Below are 22,363 nucleotides of genomic sequence, written 5' to 3'. Positions count from 1 at the left end.
GGTTAGAGTGTAGAGGCGGCAGGTAGCCTAGTGGTTAGAGTGTAGAGGTGGCAGGGTAGCCTAGTGGTTAGAGTGTAGAGGTGGCAGGGTAGCCTAGTGGTTAGAGTGTAGAGGTGGCAGGTAGCCTAGTGGTTAGAGTGTAGAGGCGGCAGGTAGCCTAGTGGTTAGAGTGTAGAGGTGGCAGGTAGTCTAGTGGTTAGAGTGTAGAGGTGGCAGGTAGCCTAGTGGTTAGAGTGTAGAGGTGGCAGGTAGTCTAGTGGTTAGAGTGTAGAGGTGGCAGGTAGCCTAGTGGTTAGAGTGTAGAGGTGGCAGGTAGTCTAGTGGTTAGAGTGTAGAGGTGGCAGGTAGCCTAGTGGTTAGAGTGTAGAGGAGGCAGGTAGCCTAGTGGTTAGAGTGTAGAGGTGGCAGGTAGCCTAGTGGTTAGAGTGTAGAGGTGGCAGGTAGCCTAGTGGTTAGAGTGTAGAGGAGGCAGGTAGCCTAGTGGTTAGAGTGTAGAGGTGGCAGGTAGCCTAGTGGTTAGAGTGTAGAGGTGGCAGGTAGCCTAGTGGTTAGAGTGTAGAGGTGACAGGTAGCCTAGTGGTTAGAGTGTAGAGGTGGCAGGTAGCCTAGTGGTTAGAGTGTAGAGGTGGTAGGGTAGCCTAGTGGTTAGAGTGTAGAGGTGGTAGGGTAGCCTAGTGGTTAGAGTGTAGAGGCGGCAGGTAGCCTAGTGGTTAGAGTGTAGAGGAGGCAGGTAGCCTAGTGGTTAGAGTGTAGGGGAGGCAGGTAGTCTAGTGGTTAGAGTGTAGAGGCGGCAGGTAGCCTAGTGGTTAGAGTGTAGAGGCGGCAGGTAGCCTAGTGGTTAGAGTGAAGAGGAGGCAGGTAGCCTAGTGGTTAGAGTGTAGAGGAGGCAGGTAGCGTAGTGGTTAGAGTGTAGAGGAGGCAGGTAGCCTAGTGGTTAGAGTGTAGAGGAGGCAGGTACCGTAGTGGTTAGAGTGTAGAGTTGGCTGGTAGCCTAGTGGTTAGAGTGTAGAGGCGGCAGGTAGCCTAGTGGTTAGAGTGTAGAGGTGGCAGGTAGCCTAGTGGTTAGAGTGTAGAGGCGGCAGGTAGCCTAGTGGTTAGAGTGTAGAGGTGGCAGGTAGCCTAGTGGTTAGAGTGTAGAGGTGGCAGGTAGCCTAGTGGTTAGAGTGTAGAGGCGGCAGGTAGCCTAGTGGTTAGAGTGTAGAGGCGGCAGGTAGCCTAGTGGTTAGAGTGTAGAGGTGGCAGGTAGCCTAGAGGTTAGAGTGTAGAGGTGGCAGGTAGCCAAGTGGTCAAATCAAATCCAATTTTATTTGTCACATACACATGGTTAGCAGATGTTAATGCGAGTGTAGCGAAATGCTTGTGCTTCTAGTTCCGACAATGCAGTAATAACCAACAAGTAATCTAGCTAACAATTCCAAAACTACTACCTTATAGACACAAGTGTAAGGGGATAAAGAATATGTACATAAAGATATATGAATGAGTGATGGTACAGAGCGGCATAGGCAAGATACAGTAGATGGTATTGAGTGCAGTATATACATATGAGATGAGTATGTAAACAAAGTGGCATAGTTAAAGTGGCTAGTGATACATGTATTACATAAAGATGCAGTAGATGATAGAGTACAGTATATACGTATACATATGAGATGAATAATGTAGGGTATGTAAACATTATATTAGGTAGCATTGTTTAAAGTGGCTAGTGATATATTTTACATCAATTCCCAGCGTTGGGCCAATAACCGAAAGGTTGCTAAATTGAATCCCCGAGCTGATGAGGTAAAGATCTGTCGTTCTGCCCCTGAACAAGGCAGTTAACCCACTCTGTTCCTAGGCCGTCATTGTAAATAAGAATTTGTTCTTAACTTGCCTAGTTAAATAAAAAGGTTCAAATTTAAAAAAAACTTCCCTGGTCCACTCTCTCGCTGCGTGGCTGGTAGCCTAGGCCATGTCTGCCTCAGTGCTCCCATAGCCAGTGTTCTCCATAGGAACATGAAGTAGCCAGCCAGGCTCACCCGGGCCGGGCCAGCGACTATGAGGAAATAACAACCTATTAGCATTTAGTAGTCAGCTGTTGTACAAGATGATATGAATAATTCTGACTGAACCGGGGCCTTTAAAAGAATCCTGTAAGAGTCTGCTGACTTCCACAGGCTTCAAGTTTCCTTTTAAAGGGGCATTTTCTCAGCTATCTGTAATACAGGTATGGTTGAAGACGGAAGCAGGTGTTTAACATGGGCTTTGCTACACAAACAAAGCAGCAGTTGACTAGTCCATTGTCAACACTTTGATTGAATCAGTAGACATATAGCAATGTCTTTGAAAATACCACACAAGATCCACTGGATCCACTGGCCTGATACATGTTATACTGGATCCTCTGGCCCGACGCATGTTATACTGGATCCACTGGCCTGATTACATGTTATACTGGATCCTCTGGCCCGACGCATGTTATACTGGATCCTCTGGCCCGACACATGTTATACTGGATCCTCTGGCCTGACACATGTTATACTGGATCCTCTGGCCCGACGCATGTTATACTGGATCCTCTGGCCTTACGCATGTTATACTGGATCCACTGGCCTGACACATGTTATACTGGATCCTCTGGCCCGACGCATGTTATACTGGATCCTCTGGCCTTACGCATGTTATACTGGATCCTCTGGCCCGACACATGTTATATTGGATCCTCTGGCCTAACACACGTTATATTGGATCCTCTGACCCGATACATGTTATACTGGATCCTCTGGCCTTACGCATGTTATACTGGATCCTCTGGCCTTACGCATGTTATACTGGATCCTCTGGCCTTACGCATGTTATACTGGATCCACTGGCCTGACACATGTTATACTGGATCCTCTGGCCCGACGCATGTTATACTGGATCCTCTGGCCTTACGCATGTTATACTGGATCCTCTGGCCCGACACATGTTATATTGGATCCTCTGGCCTAACACACGTTATATTGGATCCTCTGACCCGACACATGTTATATTGGATCCACTGGCCTGACACATGTTATACTGGATCCTCTGGCCTAACACACGTTATATTGAATCCTCTGGCCCGACACATGTTATATTGGATCCACTGGCCCGACACATGTTAATGCTGGATCCTCTGGCCTAACACACGTTATATTGGATCCTCTGGCCCGACGCATGTTATACTGGATCCTCTGGCCTGACACACGTTATACTGGAGCCTCTGGCCTCACACATGTTAATGCTGGATCCTCTGGCCCGACACACGTTATATTGGATCCACTGGTACGACACACGTTATATTGGATCCACTGGTACGACACACGTTATATTGGATCCACTGGTACGACACACGCCAAGATGGCGTAGCAGTCGTACGTATGTTTTGTCTTGTCCCGTCCTGTCTAGTGTAAATATAGTTTTCTTCGTTTATTTTTCTGTATATATTTCGTACATATTTTAATCTCACTCTCAAACTAGAGCTGAATATACTCTCCTGCAACCCGCATCACCCAATGTGGTACGGATCCGCCTTTTCTATACTTTACATTAGATCCGGAGCCACCATCAGAAGCTAGCCAGCAACTAGCTACTAGCTCGTACTCAGTTAGCCATTGCTAGCGGTCTTCTAAGCTAACTAGAACACCAGCGCGACATCAACCCAGAGCATATCAGACTGCTCTTTCTCTACCACATCTCCGGATTCCTACCGCAAGCTCTGAACCTTTACACCGGATCATCGCAACTAGCTAGCTGCAATTCCGAGTGGCTACTCCTGGCCAACGTCTCTGGCCCAAAACAAGCTACAGTTAGCCTTGAGCTAAGCCCATCTCCCGACTAGCCGAAGAGGCCCAACGATACCTCTTTTGCCAATTGGCCTGGACCCTTTACTGCCGACACGGAGCGCCGCCGATCCATCACGACTGGTCCGCCGACATAATCGTCCGAGGTGGTTTCAACAGGCTTTTTCGTTGCGACATCGCCAAAGACCCATCTGCTGGCCAAGGCCCGCGAGCTTTCTGAAACGCTGTGTCTCCAGCTCACCAGAGCTCCTGTAGCATAATCCTGGGCTACAATTACCCGGGCCCACGACCGGTCTGTCAATGCCACCGCAAGAAGAGGAATAAACAGACTCACCCCATCGCGACGTCCCCCAAAGGTTAGCTCTCTAGCCCTCGCTATCTCCCTACTTGCTATTCGGCCTGCTAACGGCTAGCTTGTCTAGCCCGGGCCTACGAACTGTTAGCTTGTTAGCACAGGCCTGCTAACCATCTGACTCACCTCATCCCAAACACTTCTGAACCCATTTACTTTCTCTCTCTTTGATTTTTATTTGTTTATACCTTCCGGAAACCTGCCTCACCCACTGTGATACGGATTCGCTATCACTTTTCATTTTGATTTATTTTTATGACACACTCAAGAACCTCCAGACGCTAACCAGCTAACTAGCTACAAGCTATTTAGTCATTGTTAGTTTAAAAAAAAAAAAAAAAAAAAAAAAAAAAAAAAAAAAAAAACCTGGATAACACTCGCCAGCCCAGCTTCCCTGCCCATCCACCGCTGCCCCCTGGACACTGATTTCTTGGCTACATAGCTGACGCACGCTGGACTGTCCATTAATCACGGTACCCCATTCTGCTTGTTTGTTTATCTGTCGGCCCAGTTGCCTAGTCAACGCCATTTTACCTGCTGTTTGTTGTGCTAGCTGATTAGCCTCGCCTACTGTTTTTAGCTAGCTTTCCCAATTCAACACCTGTGATTACTGTATGCCTCGCTGTATGTCTCTCCCAAATGTCAATATGCCTTGTATACTGTTGTTCAGGTTAGTTATCATTGTTTTAGTTCACAATGGAGCCCCTAGATCCACTCTGCATACCCCTGTTACCTCCTTTGTCCCACCCCCCACACATGCGGTGACCTCACCCATTACAACCAGCATGTCCAGAGATACAACCTCTCTCATCATCACCCAGTGCCTGGGCTTACCTCCGCTGTACCCGCACCCCACCATACCCCTGTCTGCGCATTATGCCCTGAATATATTCTACCATGCCCAGAAACCTGCTCCTCTTATCCTCTGCCCCCAACGCTCTAGGCGACCAGTTTTGATAGCCTTTAGCCGCACCCTCATACTACTCCTTCTCTGTTCCGCGGGTGATGTGGAGGTAAACCCAGGCACCCTCATTTGTTGACTTCTGTGATCGAAAAAGTCTTGGTTTTATGCATGTCAACATCAGAAGCCTCCTCCCTAAGTTTGTTTTACTCACTGCTTTAGCACACTCTGCTAACCCTGATGTCCTTGCCGTGTCTGAATCCTGGCTCAGGAAGGCCACCAAAAATTCAGAGATTTCCATACCCAACTATAACATCTTCCGTCAAGATAGAACTGCCAAAGGGGGCGGAGTCGCAGTCTACTGCAGAGATAGCCTGCAAAGTAATGTCATACTTTCCAGGTCCATACCCAAACAGTTTGAACTACTAATTTTGAAAATTACTCTCTCCAGAAACAAGTCTATCACTGTTGCCGCCTGCTACCGACCCCGTCAGCTCCCAGCTGCGCCCTGGACACCATTTGTGAATTGATCGCCCCTCATCTAGCTTCAGAGTTTGTTCTGTTAGGTGACCTAAACTGGGATATGCTTAACACCCCGGCAGTCCTACAATCTAAGCTAGATGCCCTCAATCTCACTCAAATCATCAAGGAACCCACCAGGTACAACCCTAACTCTGTAAACAAGGGCACCCTCATAGACGTCATCCTGACCAACTGGCCCTCCAAATATACCTCCGCTGTCTTCAACCAGGATCTCAGCGATCACTGCCTCATCGCCTGTATCCGCCACGGAGCCGCAGTCAAACGACCACCCCTCATCACTGTCAAACGCTCCCTAAAACACTTCTGTGAGCAGGCCTTTCTAATCGACCTGGCCCGTGTATCCTGGAAGGACATTGACCTCATCCCGTCAGTTGAGGATGCCTGGTCATTCTTTAAAAGTAACTTCCTCACCATTTTAGATAAGCATGCTCCGTTCAAAAAATGCAGAACCAAGAACAGATACAGCCCTTGGTTCACTCCAGACCTGACTGCCCTCGACCAGCACAAAAACATCCTGTGGCGGACTGCAATAGCATCGAATAGCCCCGTGATATGCAACTGTTCAGGAAGTCAGGAACCAATACACGCAGTCAGTCAGGAAAGCTAAGGCCAGCTTCTTCAGGCAGAAGTTTGCATCCTGTAACTCCAACTCCAAAAAGTTCTGGGACACTGTGAAGTCCATGGAGAACAAGAGCACCTCCTCCCAGCTGCCCACTGCACTGAGGCTAGGAAACACGGTCTCCACCGATAAATCCATGATTATCGAAAACTTCAATAAGCACTTCTCAACGGCTGGCCATGCCTTCCGCCTGGCTACTCCAACCTCGGCCAACAGCTCCGCCCCCCCGTAGTTCCTCACCCAAGCCTCTCCAGGTTCTCCTTTACCCAAATCCAGATAGCAGATGTTCTGAAAGAGCTGCAAAACCTGGACCCGTACAAATCAGCTGGGCTTGATAATCTGGACCCGCTATTTCTGAAACTATCTGCCGCCATTGTCGCAACCCCTATTACCAGCCTGTTCAACCTCTCTTTCATATCGTCTGAGATCCCCAAGGATTGGAAAGCTGCCGCAGTCATCCCCCTCTTCAAGGGGGAGACACCCTGGACCCAAACTGCTATAGACCTATATCCATCCTGCCCTGCCTATCTAAGGTCTTTGAAAGCCAAGTCAACAAACAGGTCACTGACCATCTCGAATCCCACCGTACCTTCTCCGCTGTGCAATCTGGTTTCCGAGCCGGTCACGGGTGCACCTCAGCCACACTCAAGGTACTAAATGATATCATAACCGCCATCGATAAAAGACAGTACTGTGCAGCCGTCTTCATCGACCTCGCCAAGGCTTTCGACTCTGTCAATCACCAAATTCTTATCGGCAGACTCAACAGCCTCGGTTTTTCGGATGACTGCCTTGCCTGGTTCACCAATTACTTTGCAGACAGAGTTCAGTGTGTCAAATCGGAGGGCATGCTGTCCGGTCCTCTGGCAGTCTCTATGGGGTGCCACAGGGTTCAATTCTCGGGCCGACTCTTTTCTCTGTATATATCAATGATGTTGCTCTTGCTGCGGGCGATTCCCTGATCCACCTCTACGCAGACGACACCATTCTATATACTTTCGGCCCGTCATTGGACACTGTGCTATCCAACCTCCAAACGAGCTTCAATGCCATACAGCACTCCTTCCGTGGCCTCCAACTGCTCCTAAACGCGAGTAAAACCAAATGCATGCTTTTCAACCGATCGCTGCCTGCACCCGCATGCCCGACTAGCATCACCACCCTGGATGGTTCCAACCTTGAATATGTGGACATCTATAAGTACCTAGGTGTCTGGCTAGACTGCAAACTCTCCTTCCAGACTCATCAAACATCTCCAATCAAAAATCAAATCCAGAGTCGGCTTTCTATTCCGCAACAAAGCCTCCTTCACTCACGCTGCCAAGCTTACCCTAGTAAAACTGACTATCCTACCGATCCTCGACTTCGGCGATGTCATCTACAAAATGGCTTCCAACACTCTACTCAGCAAACTGGATGCAGTCTATCACAGTGCCATCCGTTTTGTCACTAAAGCACCTTATACCACCCACCACTGCGACTTGTATGCTCTAGTCGGCTGGCCCTCACTACATATTCGTCGCCAGACCCACTGGCTCCAGGTCATCTACAAGTCCATGCTAGGTAAAGCTCCGCCTTATCTCAGTTCACTGGTCACGATGGCAACACCCATCCGTAGCACGCGCTCCAGCAGGTGTATCTCACTGATCATCCCTAAAGCCAACACCTCATTTGGCCGCCTTTCGTTCCAGTACTCTGCTGCCTGTGACTGGAACGAATTGCAAAAATCGCTGAAGTTGGAGACTTTTATCTCCCTAACCAACTTCAAACATCAGCTATCCGAGCAGCTAACCGATCGCTGCAGCTGTACATAGTCTATTGGTAAATAGCTCACCCTTTTTCACCTACCTCATTCCCATACTGTTTTTATACTGTTTTTATTTATTTACTTTTCTGCTCTTTTGCACACCAATATCTCTACCTGTACATGCCCATCTGATCATTTATCACCAGTGTTAATCTGCAAAATTGTATTATTCGCCTACCTCCTCATGCCTTTTGCACACATTGTATATAGACTGCCCATTTTTTTCTACTGTGTTATTGACTTGCTAAATTGTTTACTCCATGTGTAACTCTGTGTTGTCTGTTCACACTGCTATGCTTTATCTTGGCCAGGTCGCAGTTGCAAATGAGAACTTGTTCTCAACTAGCCTACCTGGTTAAATAAAGGTGAAATAAAAAAAAATAAAAAAATTGGATCCACTGGTACGACACACGTTATATTGGATCCACTGGTACGACACATGTTATACTGGATCCTCTGGCCCGACACACGTTATATTGGATCCACTGGTACGACACACGTTATATTGGATCCACTGGTACGACACACGTTATATTGGATCCACTGGTACGACACACGTTATATTGGATCCACTGGTACGACACATGTTATACTGGATCCACTGGCCCGACACATGTTAATGCTGGATCCTCTGGCCCGACACATGTTAATGCTGGATCCTCTGGCCCGACACATGTTATATTGGATCCACTGGCCCGACCCATGTTATATTGGATCCTCTGGCCTGACACATGTTAATGCTGGTTCCTCTGGCCTTACGCATGTTATACTGGATCCTCTGGCCCGACGAATGTTATACTGGATCCTCTGGCCTGACACACGTTAATGTTGGATCCTCTGGCCTTACGCCTGTTATACTGGATCCTCTGGCCCAACGCATGTTATACTGGATCCTCTGGCCTTACGCATGTTATACTGGATCCTCTGGCCCAACGCATGTTATACTGGATCCTCTGGCCCGACACATGTTAATGCTGGATCCTCTGGCCCGACACATGTTAATGCTGGATCCTCTGGCCCGACACATGTTATTCTGGATCCTCTGGCCCGACACATGTTATACTGTATCCACTGGCCCGACACATGTTATATTGGATCCACTGGCCCGACGCATGTTATACTGGATCCTCTGGCCCAACGCATGTTATACTGGATCCTCTGGCCCGACACATGTTAATGCTGGATCCTCTGGCCCGACACATGTTAATGCTGGATCCTCTGGCCCGACACATGTTATATTGGATCCACTGACCCGACACATGTTAATGCTGGACCCGAGCAAGGTCCGACATCGTTAATGTTGGTCCTTGCACACGAAAGAAAAAAAAACTGAATATGCCAGAAAACAATAAGCCAAGTGGATTTTGACTTTTGATCGTCGCCACATTTATATGGGACGTATAAATTCACTCACATTTATGAGACGTCATGCTCTCTCCCTCCGTGTAAAGAAATCCAACTGCAACCACAACACAAACAACACACGCACACTACACACACCCAGGGAAGCGAGAGGCAGGACAGACAGCAGACTGTCAAACCAGCAGTGTTTCCTCCTGTCATCGCTCACTTTGTGACTGACAAACGCCTGTCCTCCTATCAATATATCGCTAGAAGATGCATATTGTTCATTCTAGCGGAAGGAAGGCTCAGCTATTTTTTTTAATTTTTTTATCTGACTAGGCTGAGAAGTTGCCTGGTTAATTTTAAGTGGAAAAAGGAGTCTGTGATCAGCTATTCAGGCGACACCTCGTAGCCGAATGCACTGTTTCCCAAACTAGGGGTCCCGACCCCATGAGGGGTCACCTGATTCTGAAAATGAGGTCAGGAGAGAAAATCTCAACTACAATTTTTTTATTTTTTTATGGGGTTGATTGAAATAACCAGGATTACGTCAGTAACCTCAGGTAGTCTCTCGATACGGTTGTATTAAACAAAGCAGATTCTGTTTTCTTCCTACAAATGTGCCTCTTATCTTTTGAACTGTGTGAACTATAAAATATTATGACCCCCATCACTGAATGATAAAGACTCTCAGGAGACGTGTTTCCCTCTGAATTACCCACAAGGCGCACAACAGTCATTAGAACAGAGTGGACAAAACCAGGCACTAAATCAGACTGGGAGAAAAGTAACATAATCAATTAAGATTGAAATACTGTCAAAAGTACTGTCAGACTGATTAATAATAGACTTTCATAGCCCCAATTTAAAAAAAGTCAACATTGGCCTTTGATTAAATCTCATTTTTGTATCAAAATGGTGGTCGGGGCCGAATGTTATTTGCAACACAATTCAACACAGCAAGCTCCTGTGTTTGTAAAAAAAGTAAAAAATATTACCTTGATTTTAAAACATATCCGACTGCGAACCGACCCGCGGGTTAGAATAATTTTTTTCATTCCACCCACTAGCTGATATTTTTTGATGGGTCAACCGACCCGATGTCGGACTCTAGCTTAGAATTATTATTTTTTAAATGAAAACTATAGCTGACAAGTTGAATGTGATAAGAAAAAAAATCCCACTTATGAATAATTAATGATAATGCTTTTTACATATTCATTGATGGAAATACCTAATGACCGTTAGTTATGCTTATCAATCTATAGGATAATTTGCATAATTCAGTGGAATTAAATTGACGCATGTTTATTTACACTCGCGAAGCATCAGTTACCTATCGCTCGACAAAAGCCGCGATTCTTGCTGAGCAAAGAGAAACAACCACTTCAAGTCTCAGAGCGAGTGACGTCACTGATTGAAACGCCACACCCCTGCTAACTAGCTAGCCATTTCACACCGGTTACAGCAGCGCTAACTAGCTAGCCATTTCACACCGGTTACAGCAGCGCTAACTAGCTGCTAACTAGCTAGCCATTTCACACCGGTTACAGCAGCGCTAACTAGCTAGCCATTTCACACCGGTTACAGCAGCGCTAACTAGCTAGCCATTTCACACCGGTTACAGCAGCGCTAACTAGCTAGCCATTTCACACCGGTTACAGCAGCGCTAACTAGCTAGCCATTTCACACCGGTTACACTCCGCTAACTAGCTAGCCATTTCACACTGGTTACAGCAGCGCTAACTAGCTAGCCATTTCACTCCGGTTACAGCAGCGCTAACTAGCTAGCCATTTCACACCGGTTACAGCAGCGCTAACTAGCTAGCCATTTCACACCGGTTACAGCAGCGCTAACTAGCTAGCCATTTCACACCGGTTACACTCCGCTAACTAGCTAGCCATTTCACTCCGGTTACAGCAGCGCTAACTAGCTAGCCATTTCACTCCGGTTACAGCAGCGCTAACTAGCTAGCCATTTCACACCGGTTACACTTGCTTCAAAGTCAAATCCGACCGTAGAAACGTGGAGGCAATTATTTTATAAAACTTCCATATGCCATTAGAACCATTAGCCTATTGTCTTATAAAGACTTCCATATGCCATTAGAACCAGTAGCCTATTGTCTTATAAAGACTTCCATATGCCATTAGAACCAGTAGCCTATTGTCTTATAAAGACTTCCATATGCCATTAGAACCAGTAGCCTATTGTCTTATAAAGACTTCCATATGCCATTAGAACCAGTAGCCTATTGTCTTATAAAGACTTCCATATGCCATTAGAACCAGTAGCCTATTGTCTTATAAAGACTTCCATATGCCATTAGAACCAGTAGCCTATGTCCTTCATGTTCTATTGGTTTTCAACTTTCTTTCATTGTCCAGAAGCTAAAGGCATAATCCTAGTCATATTAGCATCCTATGCTAGTTGTTGCATTTTTAGTCCCCCCCCCCCCCACCGCGAACCCTGTTTGAAACAGAGGCAGGCTAGCAGAGGCAAATTGGAGTGGGTCTAGGGTTTCTGGGATGATGCTGTTGATGTGAGCCATGGCCAGCCTTTCAAAGCATTTCATGGCTACAGACGTGAGTGTTACGGGTCGGTAGTCATTTAGGCAGGTTACTTTAGAGTTCTTGGGCACAGGGACTATGGTGGTCTGCTTGAAACATGTTGGTATTACAAACTCGGACAGGAACAGGTTAAAAATGTCAGTGAAGACACTTGCCAGTTGGTCAGCGCATGCTCGCAGTACACATCCTCCCTGCAGCCTTGTGAATGTTGACCTGTTTAAAGGTCTTACTCAATTACCCCAACCCTCTAGCCCAACCCTCTAACCCAACCCTCTAACCCAACCCTCTAACCCAGCCCTCTAACCCAACCCTCTAGCCCAACCCCCTAACCCTCCAACCCTCTAACCCAACCCTCTAACCTAACCCTCTAACCCAGCCCTCCAACCCCTAACCCAACCCTCTAACCCAACCCTCCAACCCTCTAACCCAACCCTCTAACCCAACCCTCTAGCCCAACCCCTAACCCTCCAACCCTCTAACCCAACCCTCTAACCTAACCCTCTAACCCAACCCTCCACCCCTCTAACCCAACCCTCTAACCCAATCCCCTAACCCAACCCGCCACCCCTCAACCTCCCCAATCTAACCCAACCCCTTAACCCAACCCCCTAACCCAACCCTCCACCCCTCTAGCCCAACCCTCTAACCTAACCCTCCAACCCTCTAACCTAACCCTCTAACCCAACCCTCTAACCCTCTAACCCACCCCCTAACCCTCTAACCCTCTAACCTAACCCTCTAACCCAACCCTCTAACCCAACCCCCTAACCCTCTAACCCAACTCCCTAACCCTCTAACCCAACCCTCTAACCCAACCCCTAACCCTCTAACCCAACCCCCTAACCCTCTAACCCAACTCCCTAACCCTCTAACCCAACCCTCTAACCCTCTAACCCAACCCTCTAACCCTCTAACCCAACCCCCTAACCCTCTAACCCAACCCCCTAACCCTCTAACCCAACCCCCTAACCCTCTAACTCAACCCCATAACCCAACCCTCCAACCCTCTAACCTAACCCTCTAACCCAACCCCCTAACCCTCTAACCCACCCCCTAACCCTCTAACCCTCTAACCTAACCCTCTAACCCAACCCTCTAACCCAACCCCCTAGCCCTCTAACCCAACCCCCTAACCCTCTAACCCAACCCCCTAACCCTCTAACCCTCTAACCTAACCCTCTAACCCAACCCTCTAACCCAACCCCCTAACCCTCTAACCCAACTCCCTAACCCTCTAACCCAACCCTCTAACCCTCTAACCCAACCCCCTAACCCAACCCCCTAACCCTCTAACCCAACCCCTAACCCTCTAACCCAACCCCCTAACCCTCTAACCCAACCCCTAACCCTCTAACCCAACCCCTAACCCTCTAACCCAACCCCCTAACCCTCTAACCCAACCCCCTAACCCTCTAACCCAACCCCCTAACCCTCTAACCCAACCCCCTAACCCTCTAACCCAACCCCCTAACCCAACCCTCTTATAAACGTGGCTGTTTATAAGACAGTTATATGCAGTATAAACGTGGCTGTTTATAAGACAGTTATATGCAGTATAAACATGGCTCATCCCTCTTATCCTCTTATCCATGTTTTCCTTTTTCTCTCTCTTCCTCTGTTTACGTGTGTGTGTGTGTGTGTGTGTGTGTGTGTGTGTGTGTGTGTGTGTGTGTGTGTGTGTGTGTGTGTGTGTGTGTGTGTGTGTGTGTGCGTGCGTGCGTGTGTGTGTGCATCTGTCTGCACTTGAAGGAGAGGTCCGTGGCCAAAGAGGGGATGACATGCATGTTCCCAGGCTGTTAACATCGCTGAGGATTAGAAGACCAATAGGCTGCCAAGAGCTGTCAAGCCATGATGGACATACTGGTAACTTAACCTCAATTCCATCCTCCCTCTCTCTCTCTCTCTCTCTCTCTCTCTCTCTCTCTCTCTCTCTCTCTCTCTCTCTCTCTCTCTCTCTCTCTCTCTCTCTCTCTCTCTCTCTCTCTCTCTCTCTCTCTCTCTCTCTCTCTCTCTCTCTCTCTCTCTCTTTGTGTGCCTCTGTCTTTCTCTCTCTCTCTCTCTCTCTCTCTCTCTCTCTCTCTCTCTCTCTCTCTCTCTCTCTCTCTCTCTCTCTCTCTCTCTCTCTCTCTCTGTCTCTCTCTCTCTCTCTCTCTCTCTCTCTCTCTTCTCTCTCTTTGTGTGCCTCTGTCTTTCTCTCAGTGTTGTGCTGTTCTCTGAGTGTTGTATCTACTGTTGTGCTTGGTGTACCAACTTTACAGAAGTGATGACCGGTGTAACACCATGATGTTCATGTCAGGGTTAGTTCTGCTGTTTGTTCACCGGCAATTGCTAATAACCGTCTGACTTTTACGTGATATAGTGAAAATCTGAGAACCGCACCCAACCCTAACCCGGAAATGCACTATAGGCTACAGTTAAATGTTTTGTTAGTTGTTAAATTTTTATTTAACTAGGCATGTCAGTTAAGAATGAATTATTATTTTGAATGAACCCGGATGACCAATTGTGCGCCGACCTATGGGACTTCCAACTCACGGCCAGGGGACTCCCAATCACAGCCAGGGGACTCCCAATCACAGCCAGGGGACTCCCAATCACGGCCAGGGGACTCCCAATCACAGCCAGGGGACTCCCAATCACAGCCAGGGGACTCCCAATCACAGCCAGGGGACTCCCAATCACGGCCAGGGGACTCCCAATCACGGCCAGGGGACTCCCAATCACGGCCAGGGGACTCCCAATCACGGCCAGGGGACTCCCAATCACGGCCAGGGGACTCCCAATCACAGCCAGGGGACTCCCAATCACGGCCAGGGGACTCCCAATCACGGCCAGGGGACTCCCAATCACGGCCAGGGGACTCCCAATCACGGCCAGGGGACTCCCAATCACGGCCAGGGGACTCCCAATCACGGCCAGGGGACTCCCAATCACGGCCAGGGGACTCCCAATCACGGCCAGGGGACTCCCAATCACGGCCAGGGGACTTCCAATCACAGCCAGGGGACTCCCAATCACAGCCAGGGGACTCCCAATCACGGCCAGGGGACTCCCAATCACAGCCAGGGGACTCCCAATCACAGCCAGGGGACTCCCAATCACGGCCAGGGGACTCCCAATCACGGCCAGGGGACTCCCAATCACGGCCAGGGGACTCCCAATCACAGCCAGGGGACTCCCAATCACAGCCAGGGGACTCCCAATCACGGCCAGGGGACTCCCAATCACAGCCAGGGGACTCCCAATCACAGCCAGGGGACTCCCAATCACGGCCAGGGGACTCCCAATCACGGCCAGGGGACTCCCAATCACAGCCAGGGGACTCCCAATCACGGCCAGGGGACTCCCAATCACAGCCAGGGGACTCCCAATCACGGCCAGTTGTGATGCAGCCTGATACAGAATACAGAACCATTTTTTTTTGACAGGGGGTCCAGGATTTTGTTTTGCCTCATTTAGATATGTTTCTGCATATACTTTTCCACATTTCTGTAGGCTATTTGTTAGTCAACTTGTCTATAATTAGATCCATGCAGCTTCTCTTCTGTCACTATATGTTGCCCTAGAAGACGAAACAAACCATTGCTCAACAGAATAATGTCATAAACGGATAGAATGAATGATGTCATAAACGGATAGAATGAATGATGTCATAAACGGATAGAATGAATGATGTCATAAACGGATAGAATGAATGATGTCATAAATGTGTTTCTGATAACATTTCAGTTCAGGTTCGATGCATATTTTATGTGGTTGAAGTACTATCTGCCTTCATTATGTTTTCATGACGAAGACGGCACCTCTACAGATCGTATCTAACTGCACGTTGCATTCTCTCCAAGATACGTAAAACAAATACATCATATGTCTCCATTCCTGTTCCCATGTCCAAATTTAGCCTACATTTAGTGTATAATTGTACTGCAATAAATACTTTATGCAGGAGTTATTATTAGTTATTATTAATTAATAAAGGCTATTAGCCCTATTCGCACGGGACTAGTATTACTGGAGAACTTTGGTTATGCATTTATTACCTCAGAATGTCCGTTATTCCAGAGGACGATTCGGACGGCTAAAGTTTATTTTTTCAAAACTGCCCCCTGTACTTCCTTATATATATTTTTGTTTAAATGTGTATAAATTGACAGTTATGACGGAAGCCTGGAGTTGTTTTTCTAGGTATGAAGATATTTCAGCCTGTCCTGAAGATAACAGGCTACGCTGATAACTCGAGCTTGGTTCAGAAGTTTCTAAACCATACCAAACCATCTTTTGGTATAGTGTCGCCGTAATATCTGAATTGAAGACGTGTGATCATAATCATTAGGATATATTTTGGGCGATCCGCAGTACGTCCTAAATGGCCCTCAGCCTTCAGGTGTGTTAGCTAAACAATTCACTTGAACTTGAGTTGCATTTTAAGGCCATGGATGAGAAAGTGAACTTGTTCCAAACGTGCTGTTGCTTTGCCATCTGTTAACAGCGAGGGTTGCATTAAATTGGCGCAATATTTTTTTTTTAATTATACATTTGGCGATGTTCAATTAATTCGCAAAAAAAAAAAAAACGAATTAAAAAAAGCATTCACGGTGAACATGTAGACCCTCTATATATATAGGCTATGAGCAGAACTTCGTTCAATTTATCGAATCAGTTATAGTTATCTTGCTCAAACAGCGAGCAACACCTGTCAAACTCAAGACATTTCTCTCAAAACACATGGATGTTGATTCGCACGGGACTATTATTATCAGAGGACTTTGGAGTTCACCCCAAAAAAAACAGTAGGTTATTCTGGCGAGTCAATGTCCAGATTTCAGTTTCCATTTAACCCATCTAAACAGCCTGCTACACATCCCTTGACATCCCATATAGGCCTATATGAAGTCCCGTCTTGTGACTGTCGAATTTGTATAGAGCCTCACAATCAAACATAACATAGCTGGCATCGTCCTTTCTTACCTTTTCACCAAACATTACCTCTCTGTTCCTCCATTCTACTTATTTTCAACCTTTGCAGTTTTTTTTTTGTCTTATTGAATGAAACTCCGCTAATGTCATTTTTGTGCCTCGGTGGATTGATGTGAACTTTTTCTCTGCCCGTTCCCAAAATCATGTTTGGTCTGATTGGATGTGTTGCCCATTTGGCAGGCGTACAGCCTGACGTTTAGGCGTTTCTGTAATACCAGAAACACGAATACAATGAAACAAAAACCTCAATGTAGCCTATATAAATTGCGCAATAATTATACATTTATGGATTTTTTAAAAAGGTATTCTTTCTCTTTATTCAACCCATCCTTCAGCCAAACAATATTTAATGACCCTAAAGTCATCTACCCCGCGGATATAACCATGGGGACTGCGGGTTATGAGTTAACCCGCGCACCACTAGTGTGTGTGTTTGTGGAGCACAATAGTTATTCCCAAATTCCGTTTTCTCCGTTTTCTTTTTCAGTAGTTTCTGTTTTTCTTCAGGTTTCTGCTCTTCAAAATCACACTTTCTTTCTCAAAACAACAACATTGGGTGTTCTAAGTAGACAACTATGCCTAATTAAACCACATCAGAAGGCCACTTTTTGAGGTCTGGGAAAAATAAAAATAAAAAATGATAATTTTGGGGTGTATTAGAGATCTTCACGGATCTACCCTAACCTACCTGAGATCTGACCCGGATGTTGTAGTTTACCCTCCCAGACCATATCACGGTCGGTGGCAACGGGCCTCGGATCTGTGTAAAAATGTGTGAAATACCGACCGGATACGAAATTGTATTTGAAGAGTTTAGTTCCTTAACTTACACGCAAATTGCTCACATTTACATTTTATACACGAACATGGTTGTCATCAAACATCAAATAAATGTGTCAATATAATTCTATGACAAAACAGTATATTTGCTTTATGTAAACCGTCACTGCGGACGTGACGGGTGAAATTGGCAATAGGCCTACTTGTTGCGCGAGAGGAGGACGACGTAGTAGAAAAGAATGATAGGCTATTTTAAAACGAGTTTCTGGAACATTGAATCGTTCTAACCGGATATGAAGAAGAAACTGAATGAAAGAGTGTGCAGGGTAAAACAACTACCAGTCAAATCGTCTCCTTGGACCTCATTTATGCTCGTGGGGTACGGATGGGGAAAAGGTTCAAGATCTGAACTATTTCATGTCATTGTTTTATTTATTATTTATATTTATTTATTCAATGTACTACTTTTTTTAAAGGTATTTAGTTAATATTTGTTTAGACTTGGACTATTTAGTTAGCCTATTTTGCTATTTTACAATTGGCTCATTCATCCCCCTCCTCTCCCCTGTAACTATTCCCCAGGTCGTTGCTGCAAATGAGAACGTGTTCTCAGTCAATTTACCTGGTAAAATAACGGTAACAAATAAATATATTTGTGTATTTTCTATATTTAAAAAATAACCGTTTATTAATTAACTAATGTTTAATGACTCGGGCCAAGTGACTCATTCATACGCTAATTTCATGGCTTTCGTTCAAAAATAAATAAGTTATACTGCAGAGTCACCGACACATTCTTTCTGATCGTCTTTAATGAACGGCCTAATATTTTTGACCAAAGTTTCTGCTCATGTTGTGTGTTTCTGCGTGTGCCGTAGTCTGATAGCCGTAGGTTTATCTGCAGAAATATTGTAACCAAATGCCGAAAGGCTGACGAAATATTGATTGTGTAAGGCATGGATAGGTATAAACAATATCAGGACAATTTCTCTCTTCAATTAGGAATCTTTAATTAACAATCTGAACGGTAGGCCTACACAACCGTTGTGTGGATGACTTGTCTGTCAATCCACATCCAAAACCAATCTCAAGATGTATAGGCTAATTTCTGTTGACCTAAATGATATATCTACATTTAATTTAGAACAAAAAAAGAGTAGGCTATTATGAGTTTAGACTGAGTTTAGACTTGAATAATAGACTTGAATAATAGAAAATAGACTTTAACACTGTCTGACATACAGCACTCGCTGACTATCTACCATCCTGACATCACCGCATAAAAATTATAATCTCTAAATCTAACAAAGTGTGCTTAAAGAGAAACACAATGAACAGATCTCTAAAATCCTCAAAATATTAAACGTCTAATTATAGTGTTGTCATAGACGGAACTATTCACCGTTCTCTGTCAGGCACTCGATTATCATCCTATTATAGTGTTGTCATAGACAGAACTATTCACCGTTCTCTGTCAGGCACTCGATTATCATCCTATTATAGTGTTGTCATAGACGGAACTATTCACTGCTGTCTGTCAGGCACTCGATTATCATCCTATTATAGTGTTGCCATAGACGGAACTATTCACTGCTCTCTGTCAGGCACTCGATTATCATCCTATTATAGTGTTGTCATAGACGGAACTATTCACTGCTCTCTGTCAGGCACTCGATTATCATCCTATTATAGTGTTGTCATAGACGGAACTATTCACTGCTCTCTGCCTGGCACTCGATTATCATCCTACTCAAATATTTGGTCACCAGAATATAATGAAAAGATTTCTGAAGACTTCATAATGTTCTCTATCTAACTATATGGATGTCATTATGAAAATACTAAGACCGCAAATCACTCATGTTAGATACAACAGAAAATGCACATTTCAAATCAAAATCAGCAATGTTTCAGATCCATTTGGGTCAGACACAGACCTGACCGCAAGTTTGGTTCCGATTCTCTCTCTCAACTCAGACATGTTCTGGGTTGGATCTGGTACATCTCTCAACTCAGACATGTTCTGGGTTGGATCTGGTACACCTCTCAACTCAGACATGTTCTGGGTTGGATCTGGTACACCTCTCAACTCGGACATGTTCTGGGTTGGATCTGGTACACCTCTCAACTCGGACATGTTCTGGGTTGGATCTGGTACATCTCTCAACTCAGACATGTTCTGGGTTGGATCTGGTACACCTCTCAACTCAGACATGTTCTGGGTTGGATCTGGTACATCTCTCAACTCAGACATGTTCTGGGTTGGATCTGGTACATCTCTCAACTCAGACATGTTCTGGGTTGGATCTGGTACATCTCTCAACTCAGACATGTTCTGGGTTGGATCTGGTACACCTTTCAACTCAGACATGTTCTGGGTTGGATCTGGTACACCTCTCAACTCGGACATGTTCTGGGTTGGATCTGGTACACCTCTCAACTCGGACATGTTCTGGGTTGGATCTGGTACATCTCTCAACTCAGACATGTTCTGGGTTGGATCTGGTACATCTCTCAACTCAGACATGTTCTGGGTTGGATCTGGTACACCTCTCAACTCAGACATGTTCTGGGTTGGATCTGGTACATCTCTCAACTCAGACATGTTCTGGGTTGGATCTGGTACATCTCTCAACTCAGACATGTTCTGGGTTGGATCTGGTACATCTCTCAACTCAGACATGTTCTGGGTTGGATCTGGTACACCTCTCAACTCGGACATGTTCTGGGTTGGATCTGGTACACCTCTCAACTCGGACATGTTCTGGGTTGGATCTGGTACATCTCTCAACTCAGACATGTTCTGGGTTGGATCTGGTACACCTCTCAACTCAGACATGTTCTGGGTTGAATCTGGTACACCTCTCAACTCAGACATGTTCTGGGTTGGATCTGGTACACCTCTCAACTCGGACATGTTCTGGGTTGGATCTGGTACATCTCTCAACTCAGACATGTTCTGGGTTGGATCTGGTACACCTCTCAACTCAGACATGTTCTGGGTTGGATCTGGTACATCTCTCAACTCAGACATGTTCTGGGTTGGATCTGGTACACCTCGAATCCGAATCGGATCGGATATTGATGAGTAGTGAGTGATCCCGGAGTGCTTTATGAGTAGTGAGTGATCCCGGAATGCTTAATGAGTAGTGAGTGATCCTAGGGTGCTTTATGAGTAGTGAGTGATCCCAGGGTGCTTTATGAGTAGTGAGTGATCTCAGGGTGCTTTATGAGTAGTGAGTGATCCCAGGGTGCTTTATGAGTAGTGAGTGATCCCAGGGTGCTTTATGAGTAGTGAGTGATCTCAGGGTGCTTTATGAGTAGTGAGTGATCCTAAGGTGCTTTATGAGTAGTGAGTGATCCCGGAGTGCTTAATGAGTAGTGAGTGATTCTAGGGTGCTTTATGAGTAGTGAGTGATCCCAGGGTGCTTTATGAGTAGTGAGTGATCCCAGGGTGCTTTATGAGTAGTGAGTGATCCCAGGGTGCTTTATGAGTAGTGAGTGATCCCAGGGTGCTCTATGAGTAGTGAGTAGTGATCTCAGGGTGCTCTATGAGTAGTGAGTAGTGATCCCAGGGTGCTCTATGAGTAGTGAGTAGTGATCCCAGGGTGCTTTATGAGTAGTGAGTGATCCCAGGGTGCTTTGTGAGTAGTGATCCCAGGGTGCTTTATGAGTAGTGAGTGATCCCGGAGTGCTTTATGAGTAGTGAGTGATCCCAGGGTGCTTTATGAGTAGTGAGTGATCTCAGGGTGCTTAATGAGTAGTGAGTGATCCCGGAGTGCTTAATGAGTAGTGAGTGATCCCAGGGTGCTCTATGAGTAGTGAGTGATCCCAGAGTGCTTTATGAGTAGTGAGTGATCCCAGGGTGCTTTATGAGTAGTGAGTGATCTCAGGGTGCTTTATGAGTAGTGAGTGATCCCAGGGTGCTTTATGAGTAGTGAGTGATCCCGGGGTGCTTTATGAGTAGTGAGTAGTGATCCCAGGGTGCTTTAGGAGTGGTGGGTAGTGATCCCAGGGTGCTTTATGAGTAGTGAGTAGTGATCCCAGGGTGCTTTATGAGTAGTGAGTAGTGATCCCAGGGTGCTTTATGAGTAGTTAGTGATCCCGGGGTGCTTTATGAGTAGTGAGTAGTGATCCCAGGGTGCTTTAGGAGTAGTGGGTAGTGATCCCAGGGTGCTTTAGGAGTAGTGGGTAGTGATCCCAGGGTGCTTTATGAGTAGTGCGTAGTGATCCCAGGGTGATTTATGAGTAGTGAGTAGTGATCCCAGGGTGCTTTATGAGTAGTGAGTGATCCCGGGGTGCTTTATGAGTAGTGAGTAGTGATCCCAGGGTGCTTTAGGAGTAGTGGGTAGTGATCCCAGGGTGCTTTAGGAGTAGTGGGTAGTGATCCCAGGGTGCTTTATGAGTAGTGAGTAGTGATCCCAGGGTGCTTTATGAGTAGTGAGTGATCCCGGGGTGCTTTATGAGTAGTGAGTAGTGATCCCAGGGTGCTTTAGGAGTAGTGGGTAGTGATCCCAGGGTGCTTTAGGAGTAGTGGGTAGTGATCCCAGGGTGCTTTATGAGTAGTGAGTAGTGATCCCAGGGTGCTTTATGAGTAGTGAGTAGTGATCTCAGGGTGCTTTATGAGTAGTGATCCCAGGGTGCTTTATGAGTAGTGAGT

General features: G+C 46.2%; 1 protein-coding gene across 3 annotated transcripts in view; it reads left to right on the top strand.

The window, feature by feature from the left end:
• The window catches only part of LOC127912345 (regulator of G-protein signaling 20-like), a 133,056-nt gene that overhangs the window by 15,140 nt on the left and 95,553 nt on the right, over positions 1-22,363 (top strand). For all 3 annotated transcript variants that reach the window (XM_052481271.1, XM_052481269.1, XM_052481270.1), the window contains exon 2: positions 13,696-13,809. In XM_052481271.1, coding sequence (XP_052337231.1) covers positions 13,795-13,809 — 15 coding nt within the window. In that variant the 5' untranslated portion in view covers positions 13,696-13,794. The remainder of the gene's footprint in view (positions 1-13,695; positions 13,810-22,363) is intronic.

The sequence above is a fragment of the Oncorhynchus keta genome, chromosome 27, assembly GCF_023373465.1.
Source record: "Oncorhynchus keta strain PuntledgeMale-10-30-2019 chromosome 27, Oket_V2, whole genome shotgun sequence".
NCBI lineage: Eukaryota > Metazoa > Chordata > Actinopteri > Salmoniformes > Salmonidae > Oncorhynchus > Oncorhynchus keta.
Note: the sequence above shows the minus strand (reverse complement) of the source record. Positions and strands in the feature narration are given on the sequence as shown.